Consider the following 17,626-nt stretch of genomic DNA (forward strand, 5'->3'; position numbering starts at 1 on the left):
CCCCCCCAGCTGGCACAGATGGAGCAGGAGTACAGCCTGAAGGAGCAGGGATTGGACGCACGCGTGCAGGAGCTGGAAGATAGCAGCCGGAGCTCCTGCGCTGACCTGACGCGCCTCCTCGCGGCTCAGCAGAAAAGCACCCAGCGCTGGAAGGAGGAGGCCAAGAACCTCGTTCAGGCCTTCGAGACTAAAATGACAGGCTTCAAGTAAGGACTTGTTACGATTGATGTAAAGCAATTCACAGTTTTCTGGTCGTTTTCCCCAGATGTACGGAGCGTTAAAACTGAACGCTGCTTCTCCATATCTGGTTTTGCGTCTAGGGACAGAAAGCGGATCCTTCCCAGACAACCTGAGCGTTCTGGATGGTACATAATGTTGCTGAAGATCAGAAATGTATTTTGGCCTGAAACCATACAGTGCTTTATAAACCAACATTAGTATTTTGAAGTCAAGGTATATCCAGAGAGGAACGGTTGTTCTAGTCAAGAACCTGCAATGAAACATTGTGTTTTGGTTTGATACAATTAGTTACACAGATTTTGGTCATAATTGTAACATTTTTTTCAGTTAGAGAATCAATAACATGCATTGTCAAATATCCCTCTAAAATACTACAGTAAGACAACAAGACCTTAAGGAACATCATGCTGTGCTTAAGTATCAAAAACGTTTGACATTTGAATATTTCTGTGATCTAAGGGCAAGCAATTCTGTTCAAAAGACTGCAAAAGAAAACAACCTTTATTGTCAATATACATGGGAAAGCTGAATGCCATCAATATATAGCGCAGTTCCTGTAAACGGACACTACACTACTAAACCAAAATCAATAATTCATTTTAGATTTTGCTTCCTTTCTGACAAAACATCCTGACATGATAAGACTGTTATCCAGTTTTGTATACCACTACCTTCCCTGTAGCTTTTCAACGCAGCCTGCTGCTACTATTGAAAGTCACTAATGTCAGGCCTAGAACACCGGCTTCCTGGTAAAAAATTGAAAGGGAACATAGATGGGAAAAAACCCTTCTCTAACATTATCAGTCAGTGTGACTCAGAAGGGTGTAGATAATGTGATCCATTGTGCTCAGAAAAATGTGTCTCGTCAAAGAAACCAGACAAACTGAAGCATGCTAAGATAGGCAGTCTACTGGAAACTGGTGGGTAACTGACAGGCTGCCAAATTATTCTGATGCCTTTATATGATACAGTTTGATATAATAAAGAATATCTAAAATACTCTGTTAGGTGCAATACAGTACTTTGTTCTGATACTGCCCAAGGACTGTTCATCAGTTTGATCACAAACACTGGATCAAAGAACGAGCAACAGCTAAAGTGGAGCAATAAAGATTTTGATCAGAGTTGAAACCAAGATTGACTTACCACTTAAAGTTGTTTCGCCCTCAGCACTAACTGTACTACTGTATTGAACATTTTTGAAACACTTGAAAATAAAGCTTTATACTTTTTTTCCCCATGGATGTGAGAGAGTTTCAACTCTTTGTTCCTCTCTATTTCAGAGGCGAGCTGAATCGGCAGAAGCAGCGTTCACATGAGCTGGAGATGCAGCTGGAAAAAGACCATAATACTGTTGCTGAGGTAACACATGCACTACCCTGCAGCCTGATTTCCAGAGTTTGGTGTAAAGGGACATGAAGGATGAGAAGTTCTTACACATTTAAGGACATTTAAGATGTGTGTCCATCCCCGTAGGCTACGTCTTCAAGTTTTTTACTAGAAACTATTTTTATAATCGGAAGTGTCATGCAGCATAAGAAAGGTGGTTGGGAAAAGTTTAAATGTAAGTTGTCGGTGCTATGGAGTTCAGCAGATGATTGAACAGTCAAACATTTATTTTCATTTGAAATCAAGGTGGTGTGGATGATAGGAAATTGCATTGGCATAGTACTGTGAGTCATGTTTATGGTCATCAATCAATCAATCAATAAAATAGAATTTATAAAATTACAAATTACACATTTGTCTCAGGGGAATTTACGGTGTTTACAGCATGCAACACCCCTTGAAGCGGACAAAGGAAAACTCCCAAAGAAGCCCCACAGTTACAGGTTAAAAATGGATAAACTTCAGGGAGAGCAATAGAACACACCTAATCTGAGTGACATGTAATGAGTGTACAGGTTAAAACAAATAATAAACATTTTGTGTTGGACATGTTGTTAATAATCTGTGTGTGTGTGTGTGTGTGTGTGTGTGTGTGTGTGTGTGTGTGTGTGTGTGTGTGTGTGTGTGTGTGTGTGTACAGTATGAGAGGCAGCTAGCAGAGTATCAAGAGAAGGCGAGTCGTCTCCAGAGAAGGCTGACACAATCTGAACAAAAGGCCAGCACTGCTACACAACAGGTATGGGAACTCTTGCAACTAAGTACATTTACTTAATTACTTATTGTCATACTTTTATATTCCACTACATTTATTTTTCAGCCTCAGATACTTTGCAGATTTTGATAAATTGTACAAAATGTAAATCAAACAATACATTTGGACATATGATTATATTATTACATATGTAAGGTACCCAGCAGTAAATTATATAATTCAAATAAACCCCTCATCAAGAGATAAACAAATTATTACGAAAACGACATTTGTATTTATATATAATGCTGTAATGGGCCATACTACATATACATAATGAGTACTTAAAGTACTTATGTTGATACTTTTGTTCTTTTACTTGAGTACAATTTAGAATACAGGACTTTTACTTGTAACTAATTATTTGTTTTCGCTTTAGTATACTTTTACTAAAGTAAAAAAAAGTAAAAGATTGCAATACTTACTCTACCTCTCCCTTTTGACTCTAACGTAGACAAATCTGTTTTTTTTCAGTCTCTTTGTTATCTATTGAATACTGTTATATAATAATTATGTCTTTTAACAGCTGAGTATGTTGGCGTCACAGCGAAGAAAGACAGCCATGGTGGATCCAGACACTCTATAACAGCAACTGTTCCTTTGCTCAAGGAAAATAACCATGTGTGATTTTAGGGCTTATTTGCACTATTTGTAGATATGATATTACCTTAATACATAAGACAGCAATTGTGTTGTCGGTGCCCTTGTGAAATGGCAACATGTTTTGTACACTAATATACCACATTTTGTAAATGTTATTTATAAGGGTATGATTTGTCATGTGTTGTAGACTATGTAAAAATAAACTTTGTTACAATAAATAAACATTGTTCAAAAACACACCCTATTCTTTGTGGTTAAGAAGATGTAAATGATGTATTTGATGAGCTCTTTTACATTTGTCAAACTGCCAAGAAGCGGAAACAACGTGGTTTTGTTTTGCTGCGTTTCATTTTGGGAGAGAGGTCTGTTGCTAAGGAAACGGTAAACCTCAGCTTTTGGTCAGCAACCCTTACACAGCGAAGCGTTGCACATTTTATAAAGTATATAACGGTAGGTTGCGTTACGACTTTTTGACATTTTGTCGAAGCCCAATATTTAACACGGTAAGCATGTCTGAATATACTCGAAGATTAAGAATATCAAAATGTATTCTAATTTAACGTACTCCACCGTTTGAAGAAACATGTAAGTAGCTAATTTGCCGTTAGCTAACGTGTGAACAACATTTTAAGTTGCTTATTTACCTTTAGCTACACTTTGAACAACATTCAAAGTCCTAGTAATTTAAAATATGGACGCTGTTATCTCCTTATAATGCAATAATTATTTTAGTCGTAAGTAACAAAAAGTTGCATATATTATTACGGCTGTTAATCGTAAGAAAATGTACGAAATTACAATGTGCCTCCTTTTTCCGGATGTCCTTCCACTGTTCTACAGCCGGTGAGGGTCACACACCATGGCCTCGGGCTCTGCTTCTCCCCGATCCTTTCTGCCGAGCCCCCCCGGTACAGGTCGGGAAAATGGGTCCAGAGGTAGGCTGCTATTGGCCCTTTTAGATATTACAAAATGTGTTAATTACAGTGGTGTACATTAAACAAGTAGATGTACTCAAGTACTGTACTTAAATCAATGTTGAGGTACTTGTACCTACTTGAATAATTCCATTGGTGTAAATTAACTAAGTACATTTACTCAAGTACAATTTTGAGAGACTAGGACTTTACTTGAGTATTCAGTGTTTCGCTACATTGCACTTCTACTGCACTACAATTCAGAGATACATTGTGTACTTTTACTCCACTACATTTATTTTATACCTTTAGTTACTTTGCAGATTTCGATTAATAATGTGAAATATATTCAACACTTAAATAAGACTTCAGTTACACCTAGAGTCAAAGTGACCCTGCAGACAGTAAATAAAGTGGGTATAGCTCCACCTTTACCAGCTCTGATAAACACATTAATCATCAATAATTATAATCAAAACATGAAATATATATATTTTTTGTATATACTTTTGTACTTTTACTTGGGTAACATTTTGATTGCAGGACTTTTACTTGTAACAGAGTATTCCTACACTATATATATATACTCTTACTTAGGTACAAGATCTGAGTACTTTTCCCACCTCTGGTTTATATCGTACCTGTTTATCTGTATAACCAGTGGTGGAAGGTAACTAAGTACATGTACTCAAGTACTCTACATTTTGGAAGGCAAATTTGTACTTTTTACTCCGCCATATTTATTTTACAATTTTATTAAGTAGTTTATACTTTATACATTCAGATTTTGACACACAACACTTTGGAAACACTTTTTAATTATGATTATTACGTATAGTTTAACCATCCAACATTATATTTAAGTAAATAAAACCAATTGTGGTTACCAGAAAACTAATTGGCAGCAATTTTGCGAGGAGGGTTATCTGTTTAAAAATATTTCACTGTCCCAGTTACTTAAATGTTAAGATTGGCTGCTTTTGCTTTCAAATATTTTACAAATATTTACATGTTTGTTTTTTCTGTTCTTTTGAGTACTTTAACTCCTAATACTTTGAGTACATTTTCCTAATTATTCTTTTACCATTGTACCTTGTACCATTCTTGATGCAGTACTTTTACTCAAAATGTAGCTTTTTTCCAAGTGTGGTATTAGTACTTTCAACCAAGTAAATCATCGAAATACTTTTTCCACCGCTGTATAACCAACTAACAGTGGTGGAATGTCACTCATGTGCTGTACTTAAGTAGAATTGTTAATACTTTAACTTGGTATTTTACTTAATGCTACTCTAAACTTCTACTCCACTAAATTCTGGAAGCCAATATTGTACATTTCACAGATAATAGAAAATACAAATCAACACAAAAATAAACATTGACATGTAAATATAGTTCAGAATATCCAGAAGCAGAATCTAAAGTGATTCAAATTAGCTCCACCTTTACCAGCTGTGTGAGACACTTTTAAGGTATCAATAATCAGAATCCAGTAATTTAATATATAAATGATTCTGAAACAGGCTATCGCGCATAACGAGTACTTTTAGTCTATTTTGAGTTCAATACTTGTGTACTTTTACTTAAGTACAGTTTTGAATGCAGGACTTTACTTTTGACAGAGTATTTTACCATTGTGTAGTATAAAAGTATAACAATGTGAGTAATTCTTCCAGCCCTGCCAACAAACCTTGATTTGTCACATCTTTAATTCAATACTAACCTTACACTCCACTTTACATCCTGTCCCAGAGCGGCTGCACAAGCTTCCTGAAATCCAGAGCTCCACCAACATCCAACCAAGACCTCCAGTGGTTCAAGACCCCCTGGTGAGATGTGGCAAACTGACACAATATGAAATACTTTCTACTCTACACCCAATATACTACTTCCCATGCTATTTAAATATGACCAGTGGCTCAGTCACAAAGTGGTACAGTATGTAGATCTTATGTATCTGTCTGTTTCTTCCCCTGATTCTAGGCTGTACTAAAAAGACGTGTTAAAAGGAAAGAACCCAGCCTCGAACACATAAAAGACATGAAGCGGATGTATTTTCCAGGCTGGAACACTCAGACGCCTTATCAACCGCAACCAGAACAGCCACAAAGACCTAGAGAAAAAATGCCTGTCCATCTCCCTCCTCTGAAATCCAGGACTAAGGTCAGTGACAGACATGTTCGAGAATATTATCAAACGTTATTGCCAGATCAAGTCGCATTTTTTCAGCGGCTTCATTTGCAACATCAAAAAGGGAACAGACATTTAACATAACATTTACCATGATATAACCATCGCTAAAGACAATAATTCCAAGGCCGTTTGAGTCAAATTTGATCTGGGATTGATCTCTTTATTACATTTTAGGATTGACTGCTGCTTCGCAATAAGTTATTGTTGTAGGCTTATTGATAGTTTCTCAAAGGGATGACAACCTTTGAGCATTTTTCCAGCATTTATTTATGTATGAATCTAAATGGAATCGTGCAGGAATGAGTCCTTAAAGCCGGGATTGAGTTAGCATTTCTCTACTTCTGGTTCCTTCGTCTCGGAGTCAACCGCTTTCTGATTGGATGCCTGAAATAATGTCTGTAGTTAACACAAGATTAAGATATGTTTATGTTACTTTCTACAACAAAAATACTTAAATAAAACACCCCATTCGTGAATTTCCGAAGCTTATATGTCTCATAAAAACGGCAGATGATAACAAGTGACTATATCAGACTCCTAGATGCAAACATGCTGTACATTAGCCGCCTTTAGCTTATTGGTGATGACACGCAGCCATGTCATCATGATGTACTCTTTTTGGTCATATACCAAAATCCAATGTTAAAACCCTGTTGCTTTTTATCAAGAGAGCTTTGGGATGCTAACTTCCATGGTCGGCCTTCAAGAAAACGTCATCACTGCACCACTCCACGATTTCATTATTAACCAAGGCTTTTATCATGGCTACTGTTAGACTGTGGCATTTTAAACATGTACTGTGGTTTCAAAATCCGGCACATCAGGCAAAAACTTGACAAAGCTTTTGTTACAATTCATTGTTTATTTCCTTAAATGGGCTTTATGCAGAATGTAATTACCCTTTGATTGTGTTTCTCAACCAATATTTAGATGGCACCAAAAACGGAGTCAATCCCTACTCCCCCCAAAAGGCCTTTTTCCATCAAGAGCACTGGTATTATGGACACTCACACCAATGTAGTCTATGAGTACAGTAAGGAGGACTTTCTGATGATAAGTCCTGAAGGTGTGGTAACAATTTACGAGAACAAGGTCGACTTCATAACCACCGCACGCTGGGAAGAAGAGTATAACTACCACTGCAAGCTCATCCGGATCCCCTTCTTCATCCGCTTTAATCTGTGGAAACCTTTCTACGTCTGGCACAGCAAAGTACAGGCCAAAAAGATTCACTCGGTCAAGGAGTCCCTCCAAAGAAGATTATGTATTGTCAATGAGGTATGTCACAGGGTGTATGAATTGGATTTTAGTTCAATCTGTGTAATACGAGACTCTACCCATTATTTAATTTCCTTGCTATTTTACTTTGATAACTTAGTTAAGTAAGACTGTTGGTGAGATAACATCCAGCATACAGATTAGGTGTTTATTGTACAAATATGGTCTGTATCTTTCTCTAAATTCACCAGGATTTAGCATTACAAAATACCCAATTTGCATATTTAAAGGGGCCCTAATGTGCTTTTTAGGTTTTCCCTTGCCTCTCGTGCGTTATATAGGTTTTTGTGCAATAGCTAAAATCCTAAAGTTCACTTCACACGCCCCCCCCCTGCCTGAAACACCACGATTGGGCTCCTTTGTTTTCTTCCTTAACCTAGTGGCATCACTATAAAACACTTGCACTTTTATTGGATAGGGCTTCAACACATTGTAAGTGATAGGCTAAGGGGCGGGACATTACCAACAACAGAGCAGGCCAACTAGCGAGTCAAAGCAGACTGGGCTCTGGTTTCAGACAGAGGGTGAAAAGCAGCACAGGCAGTAGGACAAAAACAAAGCACTTTTTAAACATTAAAGCAGGTAAACATGTCACAGTATAGGCTCAAAATATTAATCTGAAATGTATCATAATATGAAAATAATTATCTTATTGGAAAAAATCTAACTGGGGAAATTTCATAGAGATGTCAACAGATTATTTCCTCATTCACTTATAGTGTCCTATTACATGTATGGAAGTTATTTAAACTCATTATTTATGACTCCCTCTGTAGGGATCTTTGGGATTTAAGCCGAAAATTGATATGCTTATTACACACTTAAGGAAAGAGAAAACCCCAAAAAGTAAATAGGACCCCTTAACTTAATGTGAGTAGTGTGGATATTAAGTTGTTATCAACATTTGCATATCTCTTCCAGTGTCTAGGTCCTGCACTGATAGACATAAAGAAAATGTGTTACCAGATCAGTGATACGGGCTTGTGCCACATAGAGAAAGAACACATTTACACACTGCAGGGGTTCCGGGAATTCCAGTTCAAACAACTGCAAGAGGTAACATTTGTATTTATTGTTATGTACGATACAACAATGGTTTTAATTGTGTGTAGATCATTGCCCTAATTTTTTAATTATTGTCAGGTGAAGAATGACTTGGAGAAGTTTCAGGACCTGGTGAAGGAAGTGACGATTTGTGCGTGTCGCAACTACTTGAAGTGCATACCCAAAGAGGAAGATGAAGGTGTGCGCACACCCTATGGAGACATTTGAATCTACATACACCAGTGGCGAGCCGTGACTTTTATACCTAGGCCCTCTGACCCCCCCTTCCCTCGAAGAAAAAATAAGATTTATTACGTCACAGCGTATAGTTCAGCGGAATATCAAAACAACGTCCTGGGGTGCAAAACGCATCAATGCCTCTACCACACAAAACAACACCATTTATATAAACACCTATCAGGGCAGGGCACCCACAGCCAAGTAACAATTACAAATGAATTTAGTCGGCATGGCGGCCCACATTGAAAATGACTTGGCAAAAGGAAAACACAGACGCTCATCACCGAGGTCACAATATCAATCGATCCAGCAGAGCAATAGCCTATAGGCAAAACACAGAAGATCAACAAAAGATATGACATCAAATGAACTTACCAAAGCTGAAGTAGATGGTCAACTTCATTCATTTTCTTTCCGTTTTACTGATTTTAATCGCTATAAGCTGCTCTCTCTCTCGTCTCCTCTTCACATCTAAACTTTTCGCGGCACACATACTTAGAGCCAATCAGCTCTCTTAATTATGAGATGACATTTGGTAGGTATGTCAGCACAGTGCCGCACACATTGAATAGAAAAATACACACATTGAAGAGAAAAATACTCTGAGCATGCGCAGTGTAGTTTTTACAGTCACCATTCACTTACACAGTGAGAGAGAGGGGCTGGATCGGGGCTTGACCCACGTCGCACAAAACGGCTCAACAGGCACACTAGACACTAATTAGAAGAACACAGACTAAAACAGCAATGCACAGACGAATCAGATGATTAAATATGATCTTAAAATATATTTTAAGATGTATTTTTTTTTTGCATTTATTTGCATTTTTTTGGAATTCTTATTTGAATTACTTTCTGCTGACACTATGGGGCTTTGCCCCACCTGCCCCTAATGACCAGTCGCCAGTGCTGTCTTCACATAACTCGCAGAGATGGGTCAAGGAGCTTTCATTTAACCCTTCACATTCAAACAGAAACTGAACAGGCAGATTCGAAGGATTTATTTATTTGGAAATGTTATTAAATGTTATTTAAATACATTTAAATCAAGTTATTTTGGTAAAACTAATGAAAAATATTGAAGAAACTTTTTTTTTTAGTGTTTTCAAATATTATTTTTTAGAATATCTTAGGCCCTCAGCTCCTGACGGCTCGCCACTGACATACACTGACCACAACGTTAACAATTCTTCCTTGTTTGCCACAGATGACAATGAATTTCTTGCTGGGATCAACAAGACTTTTCACTCCACCCGTGTCATCTGGTGGGTCATTTTCTTATGTCATTCTTTACGCTTTCTATCTTTACCGGTGTGTCAGACTTCTGTTAAGTTTAAATACTCAATTAGAAAATACAGGCATGTACGATGAAATAAGAGATTAGGGCTGTGCGATTATGGCAAAAATCATAATCACGATTATTTTGGTCAATAATTGATATCACGATTATTAAATACGATTATTCATTGACTTTGAAAACATCCATTTATTGAACTTCAAAACAAATACAAATAATAATTTGAACAGTATATTTTTAACTTTTGATTACCCTGAACGTATAATTCAACTGAAAAACCAATACAAAAATAAATGATACATTTATATTTACATTTAAATAAATAATATCAAAATAATAAATACCAATAAAGAAGATCAACAAATATTTTGGAGCGCACTTCAACAAGCTACTAAACATATGTAAATATGATAAATACGAATAAATTAGACTAAAATAAATTAGATCAAATATATTGAAGTGCACTGTCACAACCAAGCAAAGCAAAATAATCGTTTTTTTCGATTATGTTGTTTTCGTAATTGTGGCCGGCCAAAATCGTAATTAATCGGCCTAAAATATGATTAATTGCACAGCCCTGTAAGAGATGGCTAAATTATGCTTAGCCTGAAATGGCTTACTGGCACAATTACATATTGAGTTTCCCAACTTTAGGAGTCTTCAATGCTCACTTTATTGGAGAGTGACAGTGTTGAAAGGGGGAGACAGATGGGATGAAATGGATTCAAACCTGGGTCCTCTGCTCGGGAACTGAGTCTGGATATTATTGTTTTTTAAGTTTGGATAATTATTTCAGATATAAACTAAAACAAATCACAAGTTAAAACAAAATTTATATGGATAAATATTTATATAAACATAATAATTTAAAGTAAAATGACCTATTAAAGATAAAACGAAATAGAATAAAGGTATTTATACAAACATAATAAGTTAAAGTAAAATGTACAATAAAAGATCAATAAAACAGAATACAAATATTGATATCATAAACATAAAAAGTGAAAACTTGCACTTTGCTGCATATGAATTCCTCTCTTCCCTGCCTTTCCCGTCCCTCGATAGGGAAACTATCTGGAATTACTGTATAAGTCCAGAAAACAAAGCCACTGTTACTGGTATTCCTAAAACCTGTTCTCCTTAATGACTTGTCAAAAATATTTGCTGTGAAAATACCTTATACTATATATCATCAATCAGGCACATCAATCACATTAACCCAGTCCTTCTCTGTCCTCACCTACCCAGCTTCATACGTCTTGTTGACTTTTTAGTCGTTGACACCTTGTATATCTTAGTGGCCAATGCAATGGCCAAACTGCTATCTGTGCTCAAGGAGCAGGTACAGCAAACGCCCAGCCATGATGTTATTCAGAGCTGGAGCCAGCACTGTGAGGTTGCCACGGACACCACAAAGGAAGAGATGGATAAGAAGGTAGGGCATAATTTTATTCTTATTATAATTGTATTATAAATAATTGTCAAAGTCACATCTTAAAGATGGTGCTAAGATGTATGGATGCTTGGTGATTGTGGGCTCCACTCCACCCAGATTGAGTCACACATGTGTTTCTTTTGGTTGTAGTGTGTGTTTTTATTGGTCAGGAACTTGCCGTGTCCAGGGTTGGGAGGATTTCTTTCAGAATGTATTCTACTAGAGACCTGTAAAAATAATGTAATCAGTTAACTAATCTGAGTACGTAAATATGAAAGTAATGTACCCTGATTACGGTAGTTTCCATAGAAATAAGAAAATATATATCAATCAGATGTTTTTTACTTAAGTGTATTATGTTAGATAACAGAAAAATATAACCATAGAAAAGAAGAAACCAAGATATTTAGGATACAAAACGTGTCAGAAATGAAATCCGCTGCTTTTACAACAAACAAAATATGCTCTTTCTCTAATTTCTTGTTACGTTAATCCACCATTTTCAGAAATGTATTAGTAATCTGATTATGTATTTTTTCATGTAACTGTGAGTGAATACAGTTACCTTTTTTTGTATCCTGGTTAAGTAATCCCGTTTCATGTTATCCGTTCCTCACCAAGCCTGGCCGTGTCCAACCTATGTTCATCACTGAGCTGATCCTGGAGCCTAACATGTTGACCTACAAACCCTCTGAGGAGAACTTCCAGGTTAGTTTTCCAAATTGTAACACATATATTACCCATTCTACACCCATTTATATTACAGCTTTTGTTCATTCCTATAGGAGACTATCAAAGAGGTCATCGGGTGGTTTGAGAAAACTGTGAAGTCGGTCAATGTGCTCACGGCAGATCCCGATTTTGATTCAATGACAGAGGCCAGAGCTGACGAGGTAGGAAACAAAATCACCACGCGTATATTCAGGCAAATGTAGTTGTTCTAAATATCAATAGGTGATTTATATAGTTTTTGTATCTGTTTTTTATTGAAATTGCAGCATAAATATGTGGATGACCAGTGTGTAGAATCCATCATTGAGAGTGATGACAACCTTCAAAGCGTCATTCAGAACATCGAGGTCAGTTTGCTTAACCTTCTTTCTCTGGAGGGTGTTTGAAAAGTGTACTCTTCCATATGTATAAGTATTTACCTGACTTTCTTTTTCTTCAGGAGTTGCTCCAGTTTGCCTTTGATGCGGCAAAAGTGTACTCACGCACATTCGAGCATTTTCAGTTGTTCTTCAAAGAGAATGAGGCTCTGGATCTGGATGCGATGCGGCAACAGGATAATGGTGATGTACTATATTAATATATTAACATTTATCATTTTAGTAACCCATTAATGATACAAAGAGCAGTTCAGTTTAGAATAGCAATAGCATGCAAAATGGATGGCATAAAACCAGCAGCAAGATTATGCATAATGCCGGCCACATAGCTCACCTGGTAGCTGGCCAGCTTGCTATGGCTGACACAGGTGCAAATAAGGCCTGTTGGCCATTTACACTTATCATCTCATCTATCTTTCCCTTTTAAAACTATGTCTTAAAAAATCGAGTTAACTCTTTTAAGAGGCCCTATGAGGCTCATTTTCATGTTCATTTATGTTCAAAAAGTGCTTTATTGTTCTCATTCTGCCTGTGCTGCAACACCTCTTTTCACCCTCTGTCTGAAACCCTCTGATTGGTTAGCTGGCTGGCTCTGTTGTGATTGGTCAACTGCTGAGAGATGTCCCTTCCATTAGCCGATTATCACGTACAATGTGTTGAAGTGATAGCCAATAGAAGCGCAAGTGTTACATACACGTAATGGCACTATTCTGACACTGCATGCACATGCCCAGTACAAACAAACCAATAGGCCAATTGCTGAAAACCTCCTTATAGTGCTACAAGTTGTCAACAACTCCTAATAACCCAATAACCTATGTATTCTATAACATTGTGTTTTAGTCTTAAAATAAACAAACATACACAAGTCCTCAGCAGAGATTAAAGCCTGTGCAATAATATAGGGATTTATGACTGATGATGTTGACTGCTTCGTCTCACAGGTTTGTCCTTCTTTGGGAAAGCGCTGGAGTTACACCACAGTCAGCATAAAGAGGCCGCAGCCATCCAACAGAAAACACATCTTGGATTACTGCTGGTGGACAAAACAAAGCTCAAAGATAAGCTTGTGTCTTCCCCGCTCCGCTGCCTGGAGGTGAGGAGGAGCCATGTGCCATCACATTCACAATTACCACTCAAATGCATTTCCATTTTTCTTTTTGAACCTAGGTATTTCTGCATAGTTCAAGAGAAAGATTAGGCTCGACCAAAAATATTGCTTTTGAAGAAGAAGATTCCAGTTGGGAATGCCTACAACGTATACTGACTTGTGTGATACAAAGAAAAACCAATAGCTCAGCTTTAGTCAGATGTAATCATTCCCAAAATTCACAACATCTTTTTCCTAATGTATAATCGAGTAATTTCATATAATGAATCGTTTTGTTTCAAATTCAAAAGTGTTTTTTTGTGGATATATAAAAGAATATATATATTTTTAGGATGATGATGACCTTATCAAATCTGACAACAGACCTTTTAAGCTGTGTTCTGTTATTTCACCAGAAGCTTAGAATTCAAAAAAGTGTATATATACTGTATATATATATATATATATATATATATATAGCATATTTCATGAACAAGGCAATTCCAAGTGCTTGTAAAAAAAAATATTAAAAGCAATCAGACATAGTTAAAAAGAAACATATTATAAAACTAGAGAATGCAATTCCTGAAGAAATTGCTAGTGGGAATGCTTTATGCTGAAAAGCTGACGCTGAACTGCTATGCTGAAATGTAGTGTGTAAGAAGAAAGTGAATAATTTAGATTGAAATGATACATGAACACTGGCGGCTTGAATGTGTGACAAGAGAAGAAAGGAAAGTAAAAAGGCTTGGAAAAGCTGCAGAATATTTGAACTGCAACTTTTGAACTAACTTGATTGCGAATGATCTGTCGACATTGGCAACGGTATTTGATGACACCCCAAAATACGCTTAGATATGTTGATGGCTGCATCGTTTCCAAACCTGTGAAGTTTTGGGCTGTTTGGAGCATTTTTTCACTGAAGTTATGAGAAAACCGTTTTTCATGGCGAGCATTGTGTTGCCATGGCAACAACATTTGAAGAAATCTCAAAACTGTATCAGCATTCCCACTAAATAAGAACAAGAAAATATAAGTCTAAATGCATGAAAAAGCAGCAGAATATTATGAACTGAAAACTTTAGAACTAAAAGCATACGTCACCAATAATGTCTAAAATATGTGAAACATGTTGAAGTCAGTATGAAGTCTCCATCAGACGGAAAATAATAGGCTGAGACAGTCTGTTAAACTCCAGTGACCACATCATTAGTCTGCTGCTCTAATTATGTCAATTGGAGTTATGACATCATCGTGTTTCATGACACAGGTGTTTATATTTGAGCTAACGAAGTGTCCAGAGATCAAAGGTTTCCATGGTGATCAGTGAGAGGAAAGCATTTTCACTGTTCTGAATGAGAGATAAACCTGTTACATGTGAACGTTTTCAGCGTGAAGCATCTCAAGGAACTTGAGCATCTGACGTGTGCTTTTTGTGTACTTTCGGGTTAATAATGTGGCCTTTTTGTCAGATTAACTAAAGGTGCAGTGCGGCTGCTGTGGTGGGGAAAGGTGATGCTGAATTTACAATGGGGTTTAATGGAGACATGTTGACATTTTTTTTCACTTCATGCCCTCAAGAAGCATTTTGTTTAATTATTTTGCTTAATTTTTTTTATCCTTCAAGCTACGAGATGTTTTCCTACGTTTGTAATGACAAATGATGTCTCAGGAATGTAGGGTTTGGGAATTATGGTAGGTTTAAAAGAAAATATGAAGGCAAAATTAAATCTTTCCTCCACTCTAGCTGTGAAATCACGCACTACAATCTGAAGAAGGCCTCTTTACCAAGGTCTGAACAATGTTTAATATCTCTAAAGGTATGAATCAGATTTAAAAGTTGTGTTACAAGAATAATGTCAGAAAGATGTGTGACATTTTAAAGTTGGAATGAGGTTTCTGAGTGAAAGTATGAAGGAGCAGTTAGCAGTTGAAGAAGGAGCAGTTAGCAGTTGAAGTTGCATGAAGATTGCTGTAGTCTGAAGAGTTCTCCATTGACTTCCATGTTAAAAATGGGATCTATTGGATGTATCTCTGGAATTATGAAAGTTATGAATGATAAAAGTAGCCATTGATTCCCGACCGAGCTGAACGTTTTGATGTTTGAACGGAGTTTCTGCGATGTTCAATGTGGGAGAAGAAGCAGCGCAAAATAACCCGGCGGAATAATAAAGAATTTTGTGCGTAGCATAACAGATAGTTGGAATGCTGTGTCAGCATTCCCACTAAATGACATTAAAACTGTCATTAAAAGCCGAGATAATACAAATAAACAAGCTAGAACGGACTAAGACAGCTATACAAATACAAGAAGTGAGAGTTGCAGCAGACTATTTGTTTTGCTATAATCCAGATATATGGGGCATAATAATTGAATACTGCTTCTACCAGTTTAGTTTTCCGGGGATGGAAAGCAGACGCGACCTGAGAGTTCAGTGGACTGATAATACAACCAAATATACAACAACAGCTTCATCAATTTCAAAATCATTTTCATTTGTATGCATTTTAAGATTTCATAACGAAATGAGAAAATACAATTACATTAAAATGCATGAATTAAAAAACTAACAATACACAAATCAAAAAGAGAAAAAAACAAACAAAAAAAGGTATATATACAGTATATTATGATAAAGCTAAGAAATACATCATTAAAACTCAAACTACATTCATTGTCACAACTTACCACCATAGTTAATGGTTTTGTGTAATCTTTATCACACCTATTTTTTCACATCTGTATCAAAGACTTTAAACTCATTCTTTCTCATAAGTTATTTTTTCTATCTATACATTTATTCCAGATTCTTCCATTTCCGAAGGAATTCAGTTTTTATGTTTTTACCAGTTTTACCTGTATATCTTTTTGCCTACTCAAGGAATAAAGTAACAATCGTTCTTATTGATTTGCTTTGACCAGAGGAGGACCAATTACTATGTTTTGCCTTCTATTCCACGCATTCTCTTCAGCATTTCAAAGTGACTTTTCCAAAAGTAAAACACATTTTCTCTGCTGCAGGTTCATCAACGAGGTAGTTACCCAGCTGGCTAAAGAAGAAGCTGGACGCTGTCATCGCCGAAAGCTTGTAAGCCCAGTATAAACTGGAGTGCACCACCTCCACCACAGAGGAGTTAGCCGAGTCCCTCATAACCCTGGACGAAATAACAGGAAAGGGTGAGACGAACATAAAAAGCAGTTTCTTTTTAAACCAAAAAGTGTTTTCTAACAAACCCAAAATAGGTTTAAGTCATTTATTTAGGTGTCAACCGCTTCCCTCGCAGCACAAAACAGTTCCTTACAGCTTCATCAGTAATTGGCCACATCAGCAAGGCCCAGGGCCCCCACTGACCACAGACTTTTGACCCCTCCCAAAACACTATGGGTTACATACTTGTGCTTTAAGTGAGCCCATTCCTCTTCCAAAACACTGAAAACCTTGTCAATTATATTGTATGTTCTCTGCATTGTTAAAAATGACTTTTAATTAATTAAATTCTTCCTCTTTCTTCCTTCTTATTTATTATTGTCTGTTGTTGTTGTTGTTATTCATTTTTTCACCCCACCTTAAACGTGTAGTTACCTGTTTCATATTTGACTTATACTGCCTGTAAATAATTTTATATATAATGAAGTATGTATTGATACAGCAATACAATTAATGTTACATTCACTATAATACAATAATACATGCGTGATTAATGAGATTATTGGTTACTTCTTATTAAATATTAATATTATATACATAAGTGCATGTTTATTGTATTTTTTGTAACTTCAAGTTAACATTTCATTGAATTTTACATTTAAGATTTCGTTTTTAATGTGTTTTAATTCATGTAATAGTTTGTATTTGCTCCTTTTTACAACCGTAAATTCGCTCTATTGTGTTACATGAATGCAACCATTCATTAAGTAAACCTACTTCTCTACACTTCCCTTTGTCCCTCTCACCAGAATCACGTGCTAGAAAAGAGCAGGAGACGTGTGTCAAGCTGTACAATGCTGATTAACATGACTTCAGTTCCCACGCCGCCTGAGG

The 17,626-nt window shown here is 36.6% G+C and overlaps 2 protein-coding genes across 2 annotated transcripts in view; both read left to right on the forward strand.

The window, feature by feature from the left end:
- The window catches only part of LOC104966326 (sodium channel and clathrin linker 1-like), a 42,832-nt gene extending 39,626 nt beyond the window's left edge, over positions 1 to 3,206 (forward strand). The window contains exons 19-22 of the mRNA XM_010795514.1: positions 10 to 206; positions 1,524 to 1,602; positions 2,270 to 2,365; positions 2,907 to 3,206. Of these exons, the coding sequence (XP_010793816.1) occupies positions 10 to 206; positions 1,524 to 1,602; positions 2,270 to 2,365; positions 2,907 to 2,966 (432 nt within the window). The 3' untranslated portion in view covers positions 2,967 to 3,206. The remainder of the gene's footprint in view (positions 1 to 9; positions 207 to 1,523; positions 1,603 to 2,269; positions 2,366 to 2,906) is intronic.
- A 636-nt stretch (positions 3,207 to 3,842) lies between these two features.
- LOC104966328 (dynein heavy chain 6, axonemal-like) overlaps positions 3,843 to 17,626 on the forward strand; it is a 23,861-nt gene continuing 10,077 nt past the window's right edge. Inside the window, exons 1-14 of the mRNA XM_010795515.1 lie at positions 3,843 to 3,918; positions 5,650 to 5,726; positions 5,881 to 6,060; positions 7,021 to 7,368; positions 8,290 to 8,424; positions 8,512 to 8,611; positions 9,860 to 9,917; positions 11,198 to 11,384; positions 12,006 to 12,092; positions 12,170 to 12,277; positions 12,383 to 12,463; positions 12,556 to 12,676; positions 13,438 to 13,591; positions 16,609 to 16,672. Coding sequence (XP_010793817.1) covers positions 3,843 to 3,918; positions 5,650 to 5,726; positions 5,881 to 6,060; positions 7,021 to 7,368; positions 8,290 to 8,424; positions 8,512 to 8,611; positions 9,860 to 9,917; positions 11,198 to 11,384; positions 12,006 to 12,092; positions 12,170 to 12,277; positions 12,383 to 12,463; positions 12,556 to 12,676; positions 13,438 to 13,591; positions 16,609 to 16,672 — 1,776 coding nt within the window. The remainder of the gene's footprint in view (positions 3,919 to 5,649; positions 5,727 to 5,880; positions 6,061 to 7,020; positions 7,369 to 8,289; positions 8,425 to 8,511; positions 8,612 to 9,859; positions 9,918 to 11,197; positions 11,385 to 12,005; positions 12,093 to 12,169; positions 12,278 to 12,382; positions 12,464 to 12,555; positions 12,677 to 13,437; positions 13,592 to 16,608; positions 16,673 to 17,626) is intronic.

This window comes from Notothenia coriiceps, unplaced genomic scaffold (assembly GCF_000735185.1).
Source record: "Notothenia coriiceps isolate Sejong01 unplaced genomic scaffold, NC01 NC01_scaffold00037246, whole genome shotgun sequence".
Lineage (NCBI taxonomy): Eukaryota > Metazoa > Chordata > Actinopteri > Perciformes > Nototheniidae > Notothenia > Notothenia coriiceps.